This window comes from Topomyia yanbarensis, chromosome 3, assembly GCF_030247195.1.
Source record: "Topomyia yanbarensis strain Yona2022 chromosome 3, ASM3024719v1, whole genome shotgun sequence".
NCBI classification, from domain to species: Eukaryota; Metazoa; Arthropoda; class Insecta; order Diptera; family Culicidae; genus Topomyia; species Topomyia yanbarensis.
The window spans coordinates 64,791,924-64,817,092 of record NC_080672.1 but is presented as its reverse complement, the minus strand read 5'-3'; the positions used below and the strand labels follow the sequence as shown (position 1 = coordinate 64,817,092).

The following is a 25,169-nucleotide window of genomic DNA, read 5'->3' as shown; positions in this document are numbered from 1 at the left end:
CTCATTAGAATCTAACACTAACTTAGCTCCAAAAACGGGGACATTAACAATTACGTCAATCCGGCGCTAGCTTAATCCTGTCACTAAGTTAGTGTCGGATTCTGATGAGACGAAAACGAAACGCAAATTCCATAACTAATTTAATATTCCGATTTTTCATAATTTTTTTGGAAATTTCACTCAGATATCCACAGATTTTGTTTCTGTTTTAGGTATTACAGATTGTAAAAAGATTTTTTTGATCGAAACACAGATTCCAATAATGCACAGGCTAGCATGGATTTCACAATTTTTGACCTCGTGCTACAACAGCAACAAACTAAAAACCTGTTTAATCCACCTAGTGCACAGTGGTTTGTTTGCAAAAGTCACGCGATAATAGATTATTACGCCTAAATCGTTAAATTTGGATCAATGATGTCCTCGGAGGAGCTATCCGGAGAGCTGGCGTGCGAAGGAACGGAACTATCATCATAAGGTCGCATGTGCTCCTTGGTTTTGCGGACAATATTGATGTAATTGGAATCGATCGTAGAGCAGTGGAAGAGGCCTTCGTGCCTTTTAAGAGGGAAGACAACATAAAGTACATGGTCGAATGTACAGAGAGATGCAGGTCGAGTGGTGTTGGTTCCAAGGTAGTGCTTGATGGTGACGTGTTTGAAAAGGGTCGTAGAACTCGTCTATCTTGGTACACTTGTGACTTGCGACAACGATGTTTCCCGTGAGGTAAAAAGGCGTGTTGCAGCTGCCAACAGGGCCTTTTGCGGTCTACGTAACTAGCTTAGGTCCCTCAACCTGCAAACGTAAACAAAATTCGCCTTATACAAGACCGGTGTCTCCCTGTCGCTCTTTATGGCCACGAAACGTGGATGTTGAGGAAGGCTGATAGGAGAGCATTCGGACTCGGAGTCTTCGAGCGTAAAGTGCTGCGGACAATAACCGGCGGATTTTGCGAAAATGGAGTGTGGCATGAATCATGAGTTGTACCAAGTATACAAAACTGTTAAACAGATAAAATACGGCCGACTGCAATGGGCTGGTACGAATGTCGGATGAAATAATAGCATAAACAATATTGGAAGCGTATCTGAGATCCCTGGACGTGCAGTGGAACTGGAAGGACACCGCCCAAGACCGACAAAGATGGAGCTCTACGATACGTCCGGCTTTTGCAAGATGACGCTGTAGCCAACAAGGTGTTCAAGGTAGGTATGTCTTCGGAGGAATTTATACACAATACAAGCCCTTTCATATGTTGTTATTTTAATGATTAATCTCCCTAAAAGTGAGATACATTCACCAACTTCCTTGTTAGTGCATATATGAAAATTCTGTCTTCGGCAAAGTTGCAGAGCAAGCTTTTACCAACAACTTTGCCGAAGACACGAAGTACTTATCTTTAATATATTCAAAACTATTGCTAGTTGTTGGTGATCCCTTTATAGCCAATTCATTAATATATCTTTATAAATATCATTATGACAAGTTCGGTATGCTCTGTAAAAAGGTTTAAATTATCAAAATGGACAACTTTCTATATTACAATAATGACTTGTTATGTTCAAACGACTGGGATGATGAGATTTTGAGTTATTTGAAAACGGCTGTCTCAGTCTTTTAAAGCAATACGATGCCTGTTGTTTAATTTCCCTTGAAAAAGGCCAACCCCAGAAGGCCGAAACGTCGGGCAGTAAACAACCATCGTTTTGCTCTAAAAGACTGAGACAGCCGTTTTCAAAATAACAAAATAATTACTAGTCTCGCGTATTTCCAAAGAAAATTGGAAATTTATTAAAAAATAAAGCGTTTCAAATGATGATCGGTTATTAACATGAAAACGGCTGAGTTTACGTCAATTGTTTTTTCGGACTACTTATCAATAAAAGCACTTATCAAAAAATTACTATGATTTTCGTGATTAATCCCCCTATAAGCTAGATTTTTCAACTAAACTTGTTTTTGTTAAAAAAAATGAGCTTGGAGAAGTTGAGGAGATTACTTTTTCAAATATCTTTGCTGAATACACGAAGTCTTAAGAAGTTATAGCTAGTTATATTTCAATGGCCCCCAACATTTTTTCGATTATCATTTCCACGGGTTATTACAATCGTCAAAATACGCAATTTTCATTAACACATAATTTTTCTTATCGCGATTATTTCCATTTTTTGAAAAACATGATTATTTTAAATCATTTATAACTCTACTGGAGACAACGAAAGGCTAGTGAATATTATTAAGTTTTATAGTGTTGATGTAGCATTTCTAATTGCAACTAGAGCTTTTGCTAATTTTACCGAAAATTACCCAATAACTTGCAAGAGATAGACCGATGATCTCTTCAGGGAAGATATGTATTTTTATATGACAAACAGCTTTCTGGAACATGCTGAAACTTTATCTACGATACTTAGGGAGTTATGCTATGCTGAAAAAAAGATTGAAGAGGTCATTCACAAACAACGGCCAATAACTTCGATTGTACATAATTTAGTGACTATTTCAATATACTTAAGGCCTCTGAGGCATTACGGTTTATATGCGAAATTCCAGTGTGGCCTTACTAACCAGCCTGCAACTCCGAAACCAAAAGTCAGAACCAAATGGAATGCAGCATCCGTCAATGGGATTACGGTATCTTTCATTTGAAATTAAGTTTGTAAAAATCGATATATGGCATATAAGTTTGATATTAGCTTAGAAACTTGGTGAGCTCCCCGGGGGCATCAAGAATCGTCACAGGTGGCCAATGTGGTCCAAGCTACTTTGATTGATCATTAGTGATCTAGCCCCACAAATTCAAGTAATGTTGCACTCATTTTAATATGGACTGAACTTACCGGTTTATAAGGGAATTTTGTGTGACCACAATATTCAACCCGTAACTCCAGAGCCGGAAATCGGATCAACTAAAATTTCAATAGCAGCTTATATGATATATGTTAAACCTTTCATTTGAAACTAAGTTTATGCAAATCGGTTCACTCATCTCTGAAAAACTTGCATATGAATCTCCGCCCTCCGGGCCTCGTTTAAGAAGTCAATTTTTTAGAGTTATTGCATAACCTTTCTTTATATGAGAAAGGCAAAAAGGTCGCGACTTCTTATTTTGAGACAAACTTACGTTCCACAGCACATACAAATCCGACACAGCACATATTTTCGCAGATTTCTACATATTTTGCAAACAGATTCCGACCAATATTAATGGCATCCTTGATTCGTTGCTTAGCTTAGTTGCGTTGCGTAGCAACATATGAATTGGAATGGAATGCACCCCTTTCCTATCAGTGTGCAAAGATGATCGGACACTTCTCACTCTCCCGCTCGGACGTGCCTGGCAGGATTCCCCCCAGATAGCAGGCAGCGAAATAAAAACTCTGGCAGAATTTCTGGGGGTCTGGCTGGCAGAGCGCTGCCCAGCCGGCCGGCTCAAATGCAACAACCGTTTCTGGCAGAATTTTTCGCCTTACGGTTATTAACGGTTTTTTCTGCCGGATTTCTGCCAGGCTCGCACCGGCAGGACCGGTTTTGTACCGCTTCAGGTTTTGCTTGTATTTTTTCTTAATTTTTTTTTAATTTTATGTAAATTTATAATAAAAACATGTCTGGAGACATGAAATCCATATTACTTACCTGATATGAAACCAAAATCTTTGTTTCTTCCTATTTTTTCATCTGTCAAAACCATCCTTCTTGGAAAAATATCAATATGGCGAAAATGAAACAACGATAAACAAAACAGAACCGGTGAGGCGAATCTGCCTGCCATAACTGGAAGGAGTATAGCTAAATTCTGGCAGCGCCATTTTGATAATTTTGACAGCTGCCGGAATCCTGACGGATTTTTGCTGGCTGCCCGTTTTTCTTCCAAGCGGGCTGTTGCGCGAGTTTAAACTTTGCACACACAAACGAGTAGGGTAGTGTAGGGAGATAATATATAGACCCCGGCCAGGGATGCCATTATATCTGATTTATCTGTCACAAACAGATTTTTTCGCAGTTTCCAGACAAACCAACAAATTGTTTTATTTCGAGAATTGTCCTACTGGAGCAATAGAGCTAGGTTCTTGGAAGGGCTCCCCGTCAGAATCACATACAGTAATGTTTCGATTATATCACGCCTAGTTATATATATATATATATATATATATATATATATATATATATATATATATATATATATATATATATATATATATATATATATATATATATATATATATATATATATATATATATATATATATATATATATATATATATATATATGTATATATATATATATATATATATATATATATATATATATATATATATATATATATATATATATATATATATATATATATATATATATATATATATATATATATATATATATATATATATATATATATATATATATATTTGCGTTTGAATGTATATAAGTGCTGAGACCACAGAGAACAGACGTCCATCTTCAGCATTCAACTTGTGTAAAATCTCTAACGGTTTCGAAGGTAGTTGGGATATCCAAACCAGGTGCGCTACTGTCGTCATGTTTTTTTGTGGCTGAGTTCGACAGAATTGACACCGGTTATTCCTCTACCCAGTCAAACTAGTCCGGAACCGGTTCGGACTTCCAGCATGAATTCCAGCTCAAATACATCAACCGGTAGAGTCGGAATCGTTTTCTTTGAGCAAGATTCCATACTGAATCCATTCAGGATTTCGAACCGGTTCCGGAATGGATTTGACGAATAGTTGGGATAGGTTGGTGTGGCGGCGCTAGTGTTTATCGTATATTAATTCAAAAGTTTACACACGTTTTTTAAATATTTTTGTTCGATCATGGCTGTCTGTTTTCTGTGCTGAGACGTTTATATTATCACCGGGATGTTATCATGTCTGCGTGAGCGCGTGTACAGGTGGATCATCGCGAAGGGCTCAAGCATTTATATGTTTGTTTGTCGCGTGTGTAACTTCGTGTGTTCGATTTTTATATCGCCATGGAACGTGTAGTTTAGTAGATATGTGCATCATCTTTTTGATTGGTCCACTTGAAGGCATTGAACTTATGCTACTAGGGCCGAGAATATAGGTTTTCGGATAAAACCGATTCATGCTCGCGCGAACACGGGCATTTGGAGGTTCACTCTTGAGACCGCGTTTGTGAATTCATAAGTGCTGAACCGTTCACTTTGTCACCAGGGTGTTATCCTGTTTGCGAGATCGTGGGTATGGTTTTGCGTGGATGAACGCAAAGGACTCGAGCGTTTGTATGTTGACGTTTTTGTCGCGTGTGCTAGTGTGTATGTAACTTCACGTGGATACATTATGTTTATAAGCGTGTAGCCATTCGCATGTTCGCGTGTTCTTCAATGATCGCGCGTTGACGTCTTGTCTAGTTTTTATTTCTATTGGTCCAACTGAAGGCATGAGCTTGGACTGCTAGGATCAAGGGCAGAAACTTCCGGACGCGACCGATTCATGATTGCGCGAGCGGTGGGTTGATGCTTGAGAACGCATTAGTAAATATTTAGGCGCAAGTGTTCACTTAATTACCGGGGTGCTTAAATGTTGGCGAGATTGTGGGCGTTCGCATTTGTGACCAGATGTGTGTTATCGCGAAGGCCACGTTTGTACGTTTGAGAGATTGTGAGTGTATATGAGAGAATAAGCAATTTGTGTTAGCAAGTGTTAGAATGTATCTAATTTAAAATATATCAATAAAGGAAGGGTGCTTCCAGAAAGAACTTGTCCCTAAACCTACATTGGTCGTCAAGTACTAAAATTGATCACAATAAACTTAACTAAAAAGAAAATAATCGTATCCCAAGTTTCTGTTATATAATCGCTGTAATACTGCTTTGGTGGAAAAGCCCCCGGCCAGCATCAAGGCCCAGTAAAAGGTTCCAAACCAAATTTCTCACTGATTTTCATTCATCATTCATTTAAGTGAATTACGTATTATAATTGTACAATAGACTGCCCAGAAAAATAACGAATTTTTGAAAACTCAATCGGCCCATCCCTGAGTCGATTCCTAGTCCCGCCAGGAGTACTTGCTCCAAATTTGAATCAAATCGGACAAGTTTAGCTACCGGACCAACGTGCCTGAAATTTGCATGGGATTTTTCGACAATTTACATGGAGAAAATCTACTAACTCGCATTTTCGCCGCCAGGTGGCATTGTATGCATCGTGATACCACTGTAAGTGAAAATAAGAAAGATTATTTAATTGTCTACAGCTTTGTCGAAGACTGCTGGTCAATCCGGCTTTGTTAAAAGAAGTTATTAAACTTTTAACGAAGTGATGTCTGAATCAGTTTTGCATGGGGCTTAGCAGTGTATGGTTGTGTATCAGTACTCGATTCCCACGAACTACCCATTTTGTGAAGCAATGATTAGATTTAGCTCAATAGTATGTTCACAAAAAATGTAGTACATAATGCGAGTTATGTTTTGGGTAGAAAACTTTAGTTCCATCTGTGGCCGCATAGAGGGCGCCAAAACTAACTTTTCATTGAAGAGAGATAGAATATCGAGAAGTTCGGAAGAATTATTGCAAAATGCCTGTTTTACAACTTTGTGGAAGACACCAAATTTCTATCTCCCTCCGTTGAAAAGTTAGTGTTGGCGCCCTCTATGCGGTAACATGTGGAACTAAATGTTCAAATTAAAACATGACACGAATTATTTACTATAATTCTTCTGAACATGCTATTGAGCATTTAGTTCATGCGAATCGAGTACTGATGCACAACATTCACTGCTAGGCCCCATGCAAAACTGACTCAGACATCACTTCGTTAAAAGTTTAATAACTTCTTTCAACAAAGCCGGATTGACTAGCTGTGTTCGACAAAGTTGTAGACAATTAAATTACCTTTCTTCTTTTCACTTACAGTGATAACACGATGCATACAGTGCCACCTAGCGGCGAAAATGCGAGTTAGTAGATTTTCTCCGTGAAAATTGTCGAAAAATCCCATACAAATTTCAGGCACGTTGGTCCGGTAGCTAGACTTGTCCGATTTGCTTCAAATTTGGAGCAAGTACTCCTGGTGGGACTAGGAATCGACTCAAGGGTGGACCGATAGGGGTCATTTTTTCCTGTCACTCTATTCTACAATCACAGAGAACAGACATCCATGATCGAACAAAAATATTTGAAAAACGTTGTGTAAACATTTGAATTAATATACGATAAACACTAGCGCTGCCACACCAACCTACCCCAACTATCCGTCAAATCCATTCCGGAACCTGAATGGATTCAGTATGGAATCTTGCTCAAAGAAAACAACCGATTCCGACTCTATCGGTTGATGCATTTGAGCTGGAATTCATGCTGGAAGTCCGAACCGGTTCCGGACGAGTTTGACTGGGTAGAGGAATAACCGCTGTCAATTCTGTCGAACTCAGCCACAAAAAAACATGACGACAGTAGCGCACCTGGTTTGGATATCCCAACTACCTTCGAATCCGTTAGAGATTTTACACAAGTTGAATGCTGAAGATGGACGTCTGTTCTCTGTGGTACAATGCTCATTTCAAAATCGAAATTTCAGAACTCTTCCGAAAATGTTTGCTTCATCCGCCCCTGTGATGAAACAATGGCAATACAAACGAACTATAAACGACTTTCATTGCAAATTTCTACAATTTTAGCAACGCACAAAAGGTTGCAAATAATCGAGTGTATCTTTTTTTCGAATGCAGGCTTTTTTAAGGATTTATAACCATCCTCAGTGCAGGGCCCCGAAATACCGGAGCCCCTGGCCTAGGCCCAGTGTGCCCATGTGTTAAGTCGAAACTGATTTCAGCTGGTCTTTACAAGTAACCCCTATTTTTATGACTACACCACCAATCTCTACCTACCGGGCGGGCACGTAGACACGGTACTACTTCGCAAAAAGCTCGCTCACTGATACCCCAATTTAATTGGCCGAGCTTTGGCGACATAGCGAAATGTTTAATCAGATCACCCGATATATTAATGCAGTTAAATAAAATATTACTGGGCGTAAAGTTAACCATCCATGGGCCCATTGAATTAGACAAATATAATTTGTATCGAAAAGCGGGCTTCTCGGCAATAGTTTTGCCATCAAGCTCATTCCTCGGGGGAATGTTCAAATCGACCTCCAGGAAAGGGATATTCCTTCTCATCAACCAACATTATCATGCGGTTCTGGTTACCCACTACGAGATGGTTTAATTAAAGGGCTGGACGCTCCGCAGGATGGGTATGACAATTTTCGGTTAATCTACCATACGCGTTACTTAGACATAGGGGAACATGGGGAGACTTGACCAGGTTTTCAGCTAAAACTGCATAAATCTCTAAAAAAGCCTTCAATCCCCAAAAAATCATTCAAATATAATGCGCAAAGTTATTGCGCGTCTTCATGATTTTTTGCAGAATTTTTAATTTAATTTTTGAAAAGTTACAAAAGTTTTTCTGTGATCGTTTTTTCTGGTCAAGGCTCCCCATTGCGGGGAGACTTGACCAAGGCGTGGGGAGACTTGACCAAGAGAATTTTGAAAAATCATAACAATAAATAATCGAGATCCTTAGGTAGCAGTAAAAAATATAAAAGAGTTGCATTTGATAAATTTTGATTTTTTAAATGCATTTCTTTTTAAGGATAACTGTACTGCTTGCATTGCATGTTCACACGTCACGAAATCAGTCCTACTATTGCTAACTTTGCTTACAAATTTTAAAATATAAAGACTTATGTTTGGGGTGGGATTTTTTTATGGCGTGATTAACATTAACAGTAGATACCAAAGCATAATAAATATTAGGAATTTTGTATCTTTCTTCAGCTGATCGCCACTTGGTCAAGTCTCCCCATAAAATCTTGGTCAAGTCTCCCCAACATTAGTTATTGCGTTCAATTTCATGCGAATTCTAGTAATAACTATTCCAATGTTCCAGTTTATGTAAAATCATTTCACTGCTTCACAAGGATTAAGATGGTATATTAGCCCTTTAATAGTAATTAGTAGTCGAGTAGATATGTCCATACAAAGTTTGATAAAAAATTACACCATTTAATGCAACTTTATTAATCACGTAATATTTTCTGCAAGTAAAGGATTTTTTACTCCAAACTTTCAAAATTACCTTAAGGGATCGAAACAAGTATAAAAATATTTTTGAAAAAAAATTAAGAATCGAATAGAAGACGCCATAGCCGAAAATAGAATTTTGCGTTTGGTCAAGTCTCCCCATGTTCCCCTACCTGAACGTATGACTATTTGTGTACAGTAGTATCTAACATAAACATGACTTAGAAAATAAGTGTTCTTGTTTGTAATATTCGTAGAATTGACTTTTTTCTTAGTTGAAAATTCATCCTATGAACAGTTCAGACATCAAATCTCTCTTTAATACAGTTCGGTGTTGTATTGGTAAACCCTTTATCCAAGAAAAAAGCGTTAATTTGAAATGGCAACTTTTGATTACTGAACGAGCCTCCACTGTGCCCACTTCAAACAACCAAACAGATTGACGGAAATGATGACACACCCACACGCCAACGGTGACCTCTTCAGCTACCATTTAATATATACATGTGATGGTAACACAATACTCCGGACAGGCTATATTGCCATGCTCTGTTTACCGGATCATCCCCCAATTTCATCATTGTGGCGTGGTGTGATTCCAAGGCGCCAACCGAGCGAACAACACATTTCCCGTGTAGCAAACAATAATGATCGAAAATTTTAACGCACTCGCGCTAATGATCTGTTTTCGCCGCCACTGGGTGTGTTATGTTCGAACTTTGCCTAAATGATTAAAATATTGCCCGGCCCAGCTTTGTCGTGTCATCGAGGTCCTGCTTGGTTGAATCTTTTCGCATTTCTGTTGATTTGCTAAAGTCTGGACAAATAAATAATTAGTGTTGGTGTGCAAATTTGCTGTTCGTGAATCGAATCGTGCTTTGTCTCGATCGGGACATGAAACAGTTGCTAGGATGATTGGTGAGCCAATCAAATTCTGTTTTCGATTAGAGTTTAAATGTATTATTGTGAATAAATAAAACTGAAAAAAAATTCTTTTTTCGAATGCTGCAAGTTTTGCAATCAATCAAAAGAACCCATTAAGAAAAGGAGACTCCATGATACAACTTGTTGAAGAATCTGCCTGAAACCGCGAAAAGCACATTTTAATTTATTCAACAAATTAAGGGTAGCATTGTACTTCGTAATTGAATGCAAGTGAGGGTCAACGCAATTCCAAAAATAGAAAAACCGGCATCCGATCACAACTCGTATCGGCCGGTAGCCTCTTGGTAGGTTCACTGGTAAATAATCGCTAAATATAAATATAAAATTTAGCATAGCACTACCAGTTCGTTTAAGTCAACCATTACGAGTGAAGCAACTACGTTCGATGATTAGTAATTACCGCCGGCACCACCCCGGAACGAAATAGATCCGTCATCGTGGCGCACTTTGTATCGGCCGGATACAGCCGTGCGCTCATATACAGAATCCTGGCGTGTGGCTCCTGTATGTTTTGCGTGATTGGAGGTGCAGCAAACGCTGATGAAAGAGACTGAAGGCAAGGTGTCGAATGCGCAAGCAGCCACCTAAAAACAGCGGCTGAAGGTTCTCGTAAAGGATGTCTTCCCTGCGAAGCGCAACGTGGTTGTATTTATGGACGTCGACCTCGACATGCACCTGACGGCCAAAACTGTTTTACGGAAGAAGGTGAGCAGTGACGTACATGCCCCACACGAAGTTACCGAAGAAGATCCTTTTGTGACTGACAATCAGTGAGAGGTTCTCTTCTCTTCGCAACTTGCGGTCAACAGAGAAGCACAGAGAATAGACGTCCATCTTCAGCATTCAACTTGCGTAAAATCTCTAACGGTTTCGAAGGTAGTTGGGATATCCAAACCAGGTGCGCTACTGTCGTCATGTTTTTTTTGTGGCTGAGTTTGACAGAATTGACAGCGGTTATTCCTCTACCCAGTCAAACTAGTCCGGAACCGGTTCGGACTTCCAGTATGAATTCCAGCTCAAATGCATCAACCGATAGAGTCGGAATCGGTTGTTTTGTTCGAGCAAGATTCCATACTGAATCCATTCAGGATTTCAAACCGGTTCCGGAATGGATTTGACGGATAGTTGTGATAGGTTGGTGTGGTGGCGCTAGTGTTTATCGTATATTAATTCAAATGTTTACACACGTTTTTTAAATATTTTTGTTCGATCATGGATGTCTGTTCTCTGTGAGAGAAGTGTACATTTACCGAAAGCTACGGCGTTCATTTCGAAAGACCACCCGTCGTGTTCTGGCCGGGTCTGGCCTCAACACACTACGTGAAGTGGTTACTGGAGTAGCGTTAGAAGATCTCCGACGTTTCCAAGAAGGCCTACGTGCCCCAGCTGCACAAATTGAATGTTTTGGCCAAACCTGACGCGGGGGAACTATTCGAATAATTCAGTGGCAAAATCCGGAAAGAAACCGATGAATAAGACAACCAGAGAGTTGAAGAATATGTCAAAATCTTTCTTTTAGATTGCTATAGCCAAAGTTACGACCAGGTGCCGCAAGACCACCCGAAAGGGAGTGGAGTCATTTTTGTGAATCTATGAAATTTTGATTTGTTTTGATATCTTTGTTTTAATGCAAGCGTCATTTTTGGTCTAAAAATGGTCCCAAATACCAAAATTTCTACCAAGTAGGAATTGCCAGGATCTTTGCACAGTTTATGTCCGAGTTATACCAGGGTTTTGCTCGGTTCCTGTCAAAATTTGCCAGAAAACGCGAGCGAAACCGAGCTCGCCCTAGCTCAACTAACCCGACAGGATACGCGCAGAAATCTGACAGGGCTGCCAAACCAAGAAATCTAGCAGAGCGGTCTCTGCCAGAAAATTTGCTCACTGGGAGGACGTTCGTTGGACCAATTTGGACAACGTCCAAATAACCGTTCAACAAACGTCCATCACTCAAACGGTTTCAGAATCGGTTGTTGCATTTGAGTTGGAATCCATACTGACTCCATTCAGAAATCCGAACCGGTTCCGGAATGAGTTTAACTGGACATTAGCTGGAATTTTACAAAAATGCTCAGATTTTGGGTTTTCCAGAAAAATATTTTTTCATTCGCATAAATGTTTTTTAATTCTTTCATAGTGTGTTCGAACTCCACCAAGTTTCAAAATTTTACGATTAATTCAAAAAATGAATTAATGAATTTTCATATGAAAAGTATGAAAAAATTTTTTTTTTTTTGATGCCTTGATTGATTTTTTGACTGGCGATGAACAAATGCATCAAATCATGTTCGATCATGGATGCCTGTTCCCTGTGGTATCATGGTGAAAAGTTTTTGTTATTCACCGGCATATCCAAAACATCACTTTCCTTCAATTTGCGGTCATATATTTTCACTTTATAACAAACATCTGAAGATCGAGTGATACCGCACCGTATCTAACTAGTGCAGATCGAGCTTCTAGCAGAACGAGCAGAACAATCTGAACGATCAGTTGGGCCAATAATTTGTGTGCCCGCTGAGATGTTGACTTATCTCAGTTCAATGCAAAATGTATATACAGTGAAGACCCGATTTTATCAGCCTCCGATTTTATCAGTCCCCGATTTTATCAGCTTTTGGACCCGATTTTATCAGTTTCGTATGAAACTTGATAGTTGGTAGTTTGATGGGCTCTAGCAGGTGAACCACTTGAAATCTAGTAAATCCTTTCTTGAGCATACTTTTCTTCTCTTGGAGATCCGAAATACGCAAGAATAAAAATTTTAATTTTTTATGAATTTTGCACTGTTAGACCCCCTTAAGGGAAATTTAAACAAAATAATCAGAAAGGGCTATCACACTATATCTAGAAACTAAAGAAGAATACTTTAAAAGGTTCGGTTTCTTAAAAAGAAAGAAAAATTATGTCTTGATTTTATCCCTATTTTATCAGCCTAAAATTCACCAAGGGGCTGATAAAAACGGGTTTTCACTGTATACGTGGTTGTCGAATTTGAGTTGGGATCCATACTGACTCCATTCACAATTTCGAACCAGCAGCGGAATGGGTTTAACTGGGATGTATTGCCACCGAAAAATGCGAGCTGACATGTAACGCAGCAGCTGCTATACCTATGACGATAGAACACAAGCTGAAGAATTTTTCCTATGTTCCATTACTATGTGTCGCAGTTCATTGCATGACAAAGGGGCAGTCCTATCAACGCTCGCTGCTCGATCTAATTGTACGGTAATTGTACGGACCAATCATTGCGCAGATGATTACTGCTTTCACAATATCCATTTATTTCCGTTATTTTTAGTAATTGTACATTCTACGAAATTAGTTACAAAATTGTTGTGCACATTTCCAATCAGATATTCACGTTGAAAAAATCGGGTAAAATTCGACTGAAAATTTTAAAATGGGACCTCTATATTGAAACGTTAGAAGTATTCTAACGTTTTCATTTACGCGGATTTTTGAATTCACGCGGTTTTCATTTACGCGGATTTTTGAATTCACGCGGTTTCCATCAACGCGGTTTCCATTAACGCGGATTCATTAATTTAAGCGATCTGCATTTACGAAGATTTTTAAAATTCGCGGTTTTCATTTACACGGCCTGTATCTCTTGCGTAAAAAAACCTGAATGAAACTATATTCATGAAGCGAACAAACTCACCAGCTCAGTATACACACCGCTGTAGAACCGCTTATTGCAATCCAATGTGAATTTTTCAGTTCCAGAATCGTAAAAAAATGTAGCTTTTCAGCTAACCCAAACATTCACCTGTTCACGTCTTTTTCACAACTGAAGCTGCTTGTAATCACGTTAAATATTATCAATCACTTTACGATTTCGATTCTATTGACGATATGATTCGATTTATGTTCACCGAACTAACTTCCACTTAGTTTCTACTCGATGCTCTTCTCGATAACCGTTCACGAATTTAATTTCAACTTTCCACCAGCCCAGGTCCTTTCATCACTTACTGTAACTGGGTTGAAGTAGAAATATCCGATCACTCGGCGTGAAACTCCAAATTTCACAGATCACCAGCAAAATTCACACGGACACCACCCAATCAATCACAGGAATAATAATAATGATCACGCAGAGAGAGGAAAAAATATATTGCACAATTTCCAACTTTTTCCACAAATCACTTGCTCGCGATGGACTGAAGAAAAAATAGCAATTTCCTCCAATGCACAACGAAGAATCGCGCTCAACTTGGCCCAAAATAAAATCGTGCGCCAAAAAATCCGAACCAATCTACACGAACGTTCAATTGAAACTGCCTGCTGTGCGGAGTAGCAGAATCGCTCAGAGCAAGCAACCGGGGCGGCAAACGAACCGTTTGCCTCGCGCAGCAGCTGATCGTCGTAGCGTGAGCGTGAGTCGTGAACCACGCGTCGCGCCATATCAATCAAAACGCGTGACTTGAGAAGAGAGCGCTTTCATTTCGCGGGCCGAGAGACCCGACACCGCGTGTCAGACTGAAAGTTTGTTTACACTTTTGTATATGTACGCGGTGGTAAACAGAGAGGAATTATGCTGAGACCGGCGTCCGCCGGAAAACGACGTCACGTGCTTCGCGGGAAATGCGCGAGAATGAGCGGATGGAGAGTGCTTTTGCTTTGTCGCTAAAGTTTGTTCTATGTGGAGAAGGGCGATTGAAACGAGCTTTTTGAAACTAGGGTGGGTACTCGTACTTTCGATTCGTTATTAATATAAAGTGTCCGAAATTCCGATTATTCGTTTAATATACAACTTGTGATTATATGGTAGGTGCACATTTTTGGTTAAACATTGTTTGCATTGTTATGTTCAATTATGGGTAATTTAATTGATTTTTTTTGCTTATTTTTGTCGGTGTTATTGACAGGCACGTTCCGAAGAAAGTTCATCATCAACAATCGACGTTTTGGTGACTCCAATTCTTCACATCTTCAAAGCATCTATCGTCAGTGACATTTTTCATTCATGCTGGAAAATTTCCAGTGGAAATCTGCGGACATGCTTACAGTTTATAAAAAGGAAAATAAGCGAGACGTCAATAACTACCGTGGAATTACTTCATTCAGTGCTGTTTCGAGCTGATGGTTATGGAACCTCTCCAGACTCACTGCCAATATGGTAAGAAATAGAAAAAAAAACCTAGAATAAATTGATAACTCCTCGTGGTTACGTTTTAGAAGTGTCTTCGGCAAAGCTGATGCTTGGTATCTAGGCCTTCATGTAGATTCAGCAAAGTAGCTCGATACTCGGCGCGATACGCTTCATCTAATCTAGAAAGATGGTGCCTTCAAAGAAGTCTTAGGCAATACTTGTTGCATGTGCAACTGTCGAGGGGGAAATGAAAACCTCGATAGGGCCCGGAAAGCTCGTAAAATGCACACAAAACTGAAAACACTGCGATCCACAACGTAATTATTCACAAACAAACTTTATTGAAGCCCTTCTCTATTCGCTCCTCTTTCTACTCTACCTTTCCTTCTCTCCTTTCTCTAGACTACTAGCTTTCCTCCCATCTCTCTATTTTCTATCTCCTCTCTTCTCGACAATCCTTGTCAAAGCCGGCATACCTAAATCTACCTACCGTCGCCTTTTCACGGACGTGATCACCAAGCGGATACGATGCTGGAGTCGAGGGCTGGCTGTCAGTCCCTTCGAGTTCTGTACACACCCACTGAGACGTCCAAAAAATTGTTTCAAAATCGTTCAACACGGGTCCAATGATGGGCGTTCGTTGAACGGTTTTTTGGACGTTGTCCAAATTGGTTCAACGAACGTCCTTCATTGGACGATTTTGAAACCAACCGTTCTTAGAGGGCATCCACCGCCGACCTTTCGCGTCCGACACTCGAACTGTACCGCTGGTAACGGTTGCGAAGTAATTCTGTCTTTCCCCACTGTGTTGTTAGTCTGCCAGACAGCCGTACCACAGAGAACAGACATCCATGATCGAACAAAAATATTTAAAAAACGTGTGTAAACATTTGAATTAATATACGATAAACACTAGCGCCGCCACACCAACCTATCGCAACTACCCGTCAAATCCATTCCGGAACCGGTTCGAAATCCTGAATGGATTCAGTATGGAATCTTGCTCAAAGAAAACAACCGATTCCGACTCTATCGGTTGATGCATTTGAGCTGCAATTCATGCTGGAAGTCCGAACCGGTTTCGGACTAGTTTGACTGGGTAGAGGTATGTCTGTTCTCTGTGGTAAAAGTTGGAAAATAGTACTCAAAACAAGTTTTATTTTTAAACTAAGAGTATGCGTTGGTTGTTTTTTGGTAAGAGTGAAAAACTCTTATTTTTACCAACATTTTTTTTTTCTGTGTGCAACAACCGATGCCGACTCAGAATCGGTTGTTGCATTTGATTTGGGATCCATGATGACTCCATTCGAGATTCCGGATGGTTTGACCGGGACTAACCCGACATGATACGCGCAGAAATCTGACAGGGCTGCCAAACCAAGACTTACAGAACTCTAGCAGAACGGTCTCTGCCAGAAAATTTGCTCACTGGGGTTGATGTTGCGTGTGAACGCTTCCATTTAACTGCATGTAACTTATCCTGACGGAACGGTGACGTTGATGGAAGTTGATGTATCGTCTGTATCGTCCTTAACCGTTCAACAGACGCCCAGCTAAGCTCATCCGGAAATGAACCGGAATTCTGGCTAGTTAGAATCGGTTGTGTCTGGAGCCGGCTACGAACTGGAACCAGCCAGAATTCCAGTTCATTCCCGGCTGAACTTTACTGGGTGTCCATCGTTGGACCCGAAACATTCCCACCCTCTAAGAACGGTTGGTTTCAAAATCGTCCAATGAAGGACGTTCGTTGGACCAATTTGGACAACGTCCAAATAACCGTTCAACGAACGTCCATCGTTGGACCCGTGTTGAACGATTTTGAAACAATTTTTTGGACGTCTCAGTGGGCAGTTAAACTCATTCCGGAACCGGATTTCTGAATGGAGCCCGGTCAAATCATTCGGAATTTGATTCGGAATCCTGAATGGAGTCAGTATGGATTCCAAATCAAATGCAACAACCGATTCTGAAACCGATTGAGTCGGAATCGGTTGTTGCATTTGATTTGGAATCCATAATGAATCCATTCAGAAATCCGAACCGGTTCCGGAATGAGTTTAACTGGGAGCCAGTATCCACCCTCTAAGAACGGTTGGTTTCAAAATCGTCCAATGAAGGATGTTTGTTGGACCTATTTGGATAACGTCCAAATAACCGTTCAACAAATGTCCATCGTTGGACCCGTGTTGAACGGTTTTGAAACAATTTTTTGGACGTCTCAGTGGGCAGTATGGATTCCAACCCTCTAAGAACGGTTGGTTTCAAAATTGTCCAATGAAGGACGTTCGTTGGACCAATTTGGACAACGTCCAAATAACCGTTCAACAAACGTCCATCGTTGGACCCGTGTTGAACGATTTTGAAACAATTTTTGGGACGTCTCAGTGGGCACCCTCTAAGAACGGTTGGTTTCAAAATCGTCCAATTAAGGACGTTCGTTGGACCGATTTGGACAACGTCCAAATAACCGTTCAACAAACGTCCATCGTTGGACCCGTGTTGAACGATTTTGAAACAATTTTTTGGACGTCTCAGTGGGCAGTGAAACTCATTCCGGAACCGGATTTCTGAATGGAGCCCGGTCAAATCATTCGGAATTTGATTCGGAATCCTGAATGGAGTCAGTATGGATTCCAAATCAAATGCAACAACCGATTCTGAAACCGATTGAGTCGGAATCGGTTGTTGCATTTGATTTGGAATCCATAATGAATCCATTCAGAAATCCGAACCGGTTCCGGAATGAGTTTAACTGGGAGCCAGTATCCACCCTCTAAGAACGGTTGGTTTCAAAATTGTCCAATGAAGGACGTTCGTTGGACCAATTTGGACAACGTCCAAATAACCGTTCATCAAACGTTCATCGTTGGACCCGTGTTGACCGATTTTGAAACAATTTTTTGGACGTCTCAGTGGGAAATCAAATGCAACAACCGATTCCGACTCAATCGGTTTCAGAATCGGTTGTTGCATTTGATTTGGAATCCATACTGACTCCATTCAGGATTCCGAATCAAATTCCGAATGGTTTGACCGGGTTTTTTGGGCTTCTCAGTGGGATAATAACACACATTAATGGACATATTAATTTAACTGTGCACTTCCTTTCCTATATTTAAATTTTTACGTTAAGCGTACGGTGTGGCGTTCTTTTTTACAAACTAGTTCCTAGAATTAATCGCCGAAATCAAATTACTATTATAAGCTCGTACCAAAATGTTTTGCAACAACCATTCCGGCATCCGGAAGGATCAAGTTACTTCAAAACCCTTGTTTCAGTATTTGACCGATTTTTTTAAAAACCCAGCGCGCCCTGCAACGGACGACATTGGCGCCTACCGCGACTATGTGCAGCAGCATGGACCGTCTGTAGATGTAGTGGACGGAGGTAAATGTAACGAAAAAGCTGGCGCTCTTCGCCGCGAAGGTAATCGGCTGTACCTGAAGAAGCGTTTCAAGCCGGCGCTTGAAAAATACAACGAAAGCATTTGCTGGGCACTAGGTGATTCCGAAGATCTGGCACTTGGTTACGCAAATCGGTAAATGACGAAAGCAACGTTGAATGGGTATTTGTTTTTAAAGATATACTTTACGTTTCAGTTCAGCAATTTACTATGAACAAGGGGAATATGAATTGTGCCTGGCCAATATAGCTCTTGCTCGGAAACATCGATACCCGGAACTGCTACAACCAAAATTGCAGACACGAGAACAAAACTGCAAACAGAAAATTGCCACAGGTCATTCTAGATGTAATTACCATTTTTCAGCTCTTGATTTTAAGGCGAAAGTTAACGATAAGATACCTGCAGTGGCCAAAGATATTATAATGAAACAGATGCCGGAGTGTGGCAGAGGGTTAGTGGCAAATCGAGCATTTAAAGTAGGAGAAGTTATTCTTCATGAGCAACCAATTATGGCTGCCATAGATACTCAGGTGAAATATTTGAACTGTGATTTCTGCTCAAACGAGAACTTTCACAGCCTGATTCCGTGCCCGAAGTGTCCTTCAGTTATGTTCTGTAACGAGGAATGTCTAGAGAACGGTCAAAAGTACATTCACCGTTTTGAGTGCGGCATTTCCGAGAAGCTTCATCACATTCGTTCGGACGATTATTTGGGAATTCGTATGTTTTTCTACGGTTTGAGCCTGTTCGATGGTAATGTGGGCAAAATGATTAAATTTTGTAAATCCCGCCCAAAAACGGAAGTCAATCCACTAAAATTGGACTTTAAAAATCACGATCGCTTGAAAGAGTTCGAACTCTTCCATAGAGTTGAAAATAACAACGAAGGCTACTGCGACGAGGAAATGTACGAAACAGCATTCCGTTTTTTAACGGCTATCTACTACAAGATCTACATGACCCAGCCTCAGATTAAGTCCATCTTTGTACAAAGACGGTATAAGAATTTTATGCTCAGTTCACTGTTGGACTATATGCGCACCGCACATTTTATGGCAATCGGTCCCGGCGACAAGTACACCGAACAACTGTTCTCATTTGCGTCGTTGTGTAACCATTCCTGCGATCCCAACACGCTGTCACTTTACTGGTCTGGTCAGCTAAAATTCGTCGTTTTGCGACCGATCTCGAAAAATGAAGAAATTCTCATCTCATACGGACCACTCTACTGCGAGCATACAGCTGCTGATCGACACTATCTGACGACACGCATGTTCTTCGAATGCATTTGCGACGCTTGTGACCCGATTAGTAACGCGTTCACATTTAAATGTATGGTAACAGAATTGCTGTACCCAGCACTTGCAGATATGCACATGTGCCCGAATCCGGCAATTATGCTACTGACGGATAAGTTGCGAAAACTAAGGAACGACATTGAGGTATATTCATTTGTTCACCCACGGGATGATTTTTATGCTGTCTTGGACGACTATCGCCAATGTCTAACATGGGCGTTTGTGGCGGAAATTGATTCTTCGTTGCGGGCAAAACACGTTAGATGAATTTGTTTACATTTTCACCGATTTTCTTTTCTTTACGAACTTTGAACTTTAACTATCGCGTCAATTGATTAACATTTTAAATGAATTATCTGCTCCATGAGGTCAAATGAATTCAACAAAAATGTTAATTTTCCAGCAGATTTACTCACTTTAAGCAAATATGGTTTAGTACTATCTGATAGTTTTATTTGGATAGTTTCAGATACTTGGCTGAGCCAATTAATTAATAATTCATTCGCAGGTCTGTAGCTTGAACTGTTATTTTTATATACCTTGAACTTTACATGTTGTTAGTATTGTTAACAACACCAAATCTTCAAAGTAAAATAAAATCGTTACCGCAACTTTGTAACCACGCATGTTTTCTTTCAAAATCGATTGCTTTTCTTATAACCTCTTCGTAAAATAATTAAAATGTATGTTATGTAAAATGGCGTTGGCGTTCTTGAGACTACCGCAACTTAAAACTAATAGAGAAATAAATGGTAAATACTGCCATTACTTTATTAATAGTCTACAAATACGCTTTAGCTCGATAGCAATAGCACATACTTTTTACATTTCTCGTCTATAAAGGTTATGCAATCAGTCGGAACTTTTTAACCGAGGGCCGAATATCTTATACCTGTATCTCGGAGCCCCACTTGGTTCATGGAGTGGCTCGACCTGAGCTTTAACTCTCGACTCCTCTCTTGCTTCTTGTCAACAGCTATTACGTCGCCGTTTAGGTGCTGACTCCTTGAGCCATTTACATGTCTCCGTGAGTCATTCGGCTCCCGGCCTTACCACAATCTACTTGGATAGTCCCCAACGGTCCTTGAGCCATTTAGCTCCCAGGGTTTATCGAGATTAACTCAGATATTATCCTACTCCGACTGAGAGTTCCCCGGCAATGGAATTTCTCTCGGTACCGGCCTTTTCGTCACGATTCTGTCGGGTAGTCCACGGCGGCGACTCTACCCTACCGTGAATTCCCCGGCGGTAGATTTCTCCTGACACCGATGTACCTTTCTGTGAGCCATTTAGCTCCCCGCTCCGCCTACTCGGTCTAGTCCGCGGCGGTGGACCTAGCCTATTCAACGTGCCAGCCAGTAGGTGCTGAGATCCATCCAGGTATTGCGGGTGGAGCGTAGCTTCCGGTTCAGTGGTGCCCCAACGACCCACTACTAGCTATTCGACACGGTCGACTAGGTCTAATCCCCGGCGGTGGATCTAGCCTACTCACGAGCTACCCCGTCGGGTGCCTAGATCGGCGATTCCGGTGAAACCTGACGTCCGGTTCACTGGCGCCCGACGACCCAAGCCCGGTGCTATGTCGCGTACTACTCAACTGGTCCCCGGCAATGGATCTAGTTTACACCGTCGGAGTTTCCCGGCGGCGGAATTTCGTCGAAACCCGATTTGTGGTTTCCCGGTGGCGTTCTAGCCAATGGCGCTACTTCCCTCTAAGAACGGTTGGTTTCAAAATAGTCCAACGAAGGACGTTCGTTGGACCAATTTGGACGACGTCCAAATAACCGTTCAACGAACGTCCATCGTTGGACTCGTGTTGAACGATTTTGAAACAATTTTTTGGACCTCTCAGTGGGTTCCCTCTAAGAACGGTTGGTTTCAAAATCGTCCAATGAAGGACGTTCGTTGAACCAATTTGGACAACGTCCAAATAACCGTTCAACAAACGTCCACCCAGTAAAGTTCAGCCGGAAATGAACTGGAATTCTGGCTGGTTCCAGTTCGTATTCCGGCCCCAGTGCAACAACCGATTCTAACTAGAATCGGTTGTGTCACTGGAGCCGGAATACGAACTGGAACCAGCCAGAATTCCGGTTCATTTCCGGCTGAGCTTAACTGGGCATCGTTGGACCCGTGTTGAACGATTTTGAAACAATTTTTTGGACGTCTCAGTGGGCAGTGAAACTAGTCCGGAACCGGCTCGGACTTCCAGTATGAATTCCAGCTCAAATGCATCAACCTATTGAGTCGGAATCGGTTGTTTTCTTTGAACAAGATTCCATACTGAATCCATTCAGGATTTCGAACCGGTTCCGGAATGGATTTGACGGATAGTTGGGATAGGTTGGTGTGGCGGCGCTAGTGTTTATCGTATATTAATTCAAATGTTTACACACGTTTTTTTAATATTTTTGTTCGATCATGGATGTCTGTTCTCTGTGTTTTAAGTGTATACTATATTTTACCATTGTAACAAAACGGTCTTGTTTGACAACAAATAAATAAATTCAAATACCACGTGTTCCGGTGTCTCTTGCACGTTCGTGCACTCCGGGCAAAGGGATGACGAACAGGGATGCCACATTGAAATCTGTATTTCGGCCAAAAAAATCTTTTTACCATCTGTGATGACTGAAACAAGAAAAAAAAATTGTGAAAATCTGTGATAAGTTTCCAAAAAATCTGTGAAAAATCACAATATTTCCAAAAAACTGTGAAGATTTTATCAAAATGCCAAAAATCTGTCATCTGTGAAAAAGAATCTGTGATCAAAAAATGTGAAAAAATCTGTGAATATGGATGGTGACGACCCAGTTGAACTCATTCCGGAACCGGTTCGGATTTCTGAATGGATTCGTGGATTCCACAACAAATGCAACAACCGATTCTGACTCAATCGGTTGTTGCATTTGATTTGGAATCCATACTGACTCCATTCAGGATTCCGAATCAAATTCCGAATGGTTTGACCCGTTTGACCGCGTTGGTGTATTTCTCCGCAGTAAGGTTCAGCCGAAAATGAGTCGGGATTCTGACTGGTTCCCATTAGTATTCCGGCTCCAGTCACACAACCAATTCTATAGAATATAGTTATAACTAGAATCGGTCGTGTTACTAGAGCCGGATTATGAATTAGAACCAACCAACATTCCGGCTCATTTTTCGGTTGAACTTAACTGGGTCAACCCATTAAAGTTCAGTCGGAAAGTGAGCCGGAATGTTGACTGTTTATAATTTGTATTCCGGCTCCAGTGACACAGCCTATAATTATTCTAATTAGAATCCGTGGTGTTACTAGAGCCGGAATACATGCTAGAACCAGCCAGAAATCCGGCTGAACTTTACTAGGATTTGGTATCCCCAGTAAAATTAAGCAGGAAAATGTATCAATCAAAGTACGCTGTGTTACAGCGTTACGTTCCGAACCCCAGCTCGACTGGAATGAAATTTGGTGCGCTCTTTGTTTACTTGGCTGATCAGCTGTTCTTTAGAAAACCTGCACAGAAACTAAAAACTACCTAAAATTGAGTTCCTTTGACTCAATCTCGTGGTATCGTGGGGGAACTTAAAATTAGGTAAACCGTGCTGAAGGTAGTTTCCATTTAACCACGGCAAAAATTACAACTCATTGATAGGTTTTTTATACTCAAATTTAAGTTGAATTTACCTAATTTTGAGTATACCCCAAACAACTCAAAAGTACCTTCCTCCACGGAAGACCTCGACTGAGTCGAATCTCTCGTTTTGTTTTTGACAACACTAATAAGTGCGAAAGCGACGCACAACTCAAAAGTGAGTTAAAAGAACTTATGTGGCGAGATGGATCGACTATGGTCTTAGCTGGCAACAACGAAAAAAAAAAGAACTTATGCTGCAGGTTGTTTTATTTAACCGTGTGTGAACAGCTGATCAGCCTAGTAAACAAAGTGCGGTCGAGAAGGGGCTCGGTAAGTTCCGCCACAGAGAACAGACATCCATGATCGAACAAAAATATTTAAAAAACGTGTGTAAACATTTGAATTAATGTACGAAAAACACTAGCGCCGCCACAGCAACCTATCCCAACTATCCGTCAAATCGATTCCGGAACCGGTTCGAAATCCTGGATGGATTGAGCATGGAATCTAGCTCAAAGAAAACAACCGATTACGACTCTATCGGTTGACGCATTTGAGCTGGAATTCATGCTGGAAGTCCAAATCGGTTCCGGACTAGTTTGACTGGGTAGAGGAATAACCGCTGTCAATTCTGTCGCACTCAGCCACAAAAAACATGACGACAGTAGCGCACCTGGTTTAGATATCCAAACTACCTTCGAAACCGTTACAGATTTTACACAAGTTGAATGCTGAAGATGGACGTCTGTTCTCTGTGGAAGGACGTTCGTTGGACCGATTTGGACAACGTCCAAATAACCGTTCAACAAACGTCCATCGTTGGACCCGTGTTGAACGATTTTGAAACAATTTTTTGGACGTCTCAGCGGCTTCAGTAATACCCTCTAAGAACGGTTGGTTTCAAAATCGTCCAATGAAGGACGTTCGTTGGACCAATTTGGACAACGTCCAAATAACCGTTCAACGAACGTCCATCGTTGGACCCGTGTTGAACGATTTTGAAACAATTTTTTGGACGTCTCAGTGGGTACAAACGATTCAAGTTAGAATCCATTATGTCGCAGGAGCCGGAATACTAACTAGAATTAGCCAGCATTCCGGCTGAACTTTACTGGGTCACTGCTGGCGTGGTGTTCATCGATCAAATTTTTAAGCGCCCCTCGTTTCGTCGCATCGAGCAAACTAGCCAAAATAGTTGAAAGTTGAGCCAGATTTCTAGCTAGTTTCTATAAAAATTCTGTTTCAGCAATCAATCCCAGTAAAGTTCAGCCGGAACTGAACTGGAATTCTGGCTGGTTCCAGTTCGTATTCCGGCTCCAGTGACACAACCGATTCTAACTAGAATCGGTTGTGTCACTGGAGCCGGAATGCGAACTGGGACCAGCCGGAATTCCAGTTCATTTTCGGCTGAGCTTAACTGGGATTGTGTTCAACTCGGAATCGGTTGTTTGATTTGTGTTAGGATTTTCGGGGCCCATATTATTGGCTCGAATCAAAACTCGTCGAAATGTCAATTGACGATAGGTTCATCCGGAGTGTTCATTTGTGTTTACCTTTTGCTGGCGTTGCCAATTTTATTTTGTGTCCAGCACCCAATGTGGCTACGCCACATCGCTTTTGCGCGTGCTGTCCGACTTCGCTACCGCTCAGTCGAACTTAAACTAGGGATAGCCCCTATGTTTGAGTAAGCCGGGCAAACGAGTGGATCACAGGTTCGCTTGCTTCCGACGGCG

The 25,169-nt window shown here is 40.9% G+C and overlaps 2 protein-coding genes across 2 annotated transcripts in view; one reads left to right on the top strand and one right to left on the bottom strand.

The window, feature by feature from the left end:
- Positions 1-14,288, bottom strand: part of LOC131694087 (cAMP-dependent protein kinase catalytic subunit PRKX) — a 215,859-nt gene extending 201,571 nt beyond the window's left edge. Inside the window, exon 1 of the mRNA XM_058982463.1 lies at positions 13,681-14,288. The gene's annotated coding sequence lies outside the window, so the exon portion shown is untranslated. The remainder of the gene's footprint in view (positions 1-13,680) is intronic.
- A 3,959-nt stretch (positions 14,289-18,247) lies between these two features.
- Positions 18,248-20,359, top strand: LOC131692688 (uncharacterized). Its single transcript, XM_058979869.1, has 2 exons — positions 18,248-18,653; positions 18,715-20,359. The coding sequence occupies exons 1-2, from the start codon at positions 18,331-18,333 to the stop codon at positions 20,084-20,086; spliced, it is 1,695 nt and encodes a 564-aa protein (XP_058835852.1). The 5' UTR covers positions 18,248-18,330; the 3' UTR covers positions 20,087-20,359.
- The last annotated feature ends 4,810 nt before the right edge of the window (positions 20,360-25,169 follow it).

Excerpts from the sequence above, each read along its gene's own strand:
- LOC131692688 (XM_058979869.1), top strand. The coding sequence starts at position 18,331 with ATGTTTTGCAACAACCATTCCGGCATCCGGAAGGATCAAGTTACTTCA. Across the intron at positions 18,654-18,714 it reads GCACTTGGTTACGCAAATCG|TTCAGCAATTTACTATGAAC; the intron begins GTAAATGACGAA and ends TTTACGTTTCAG.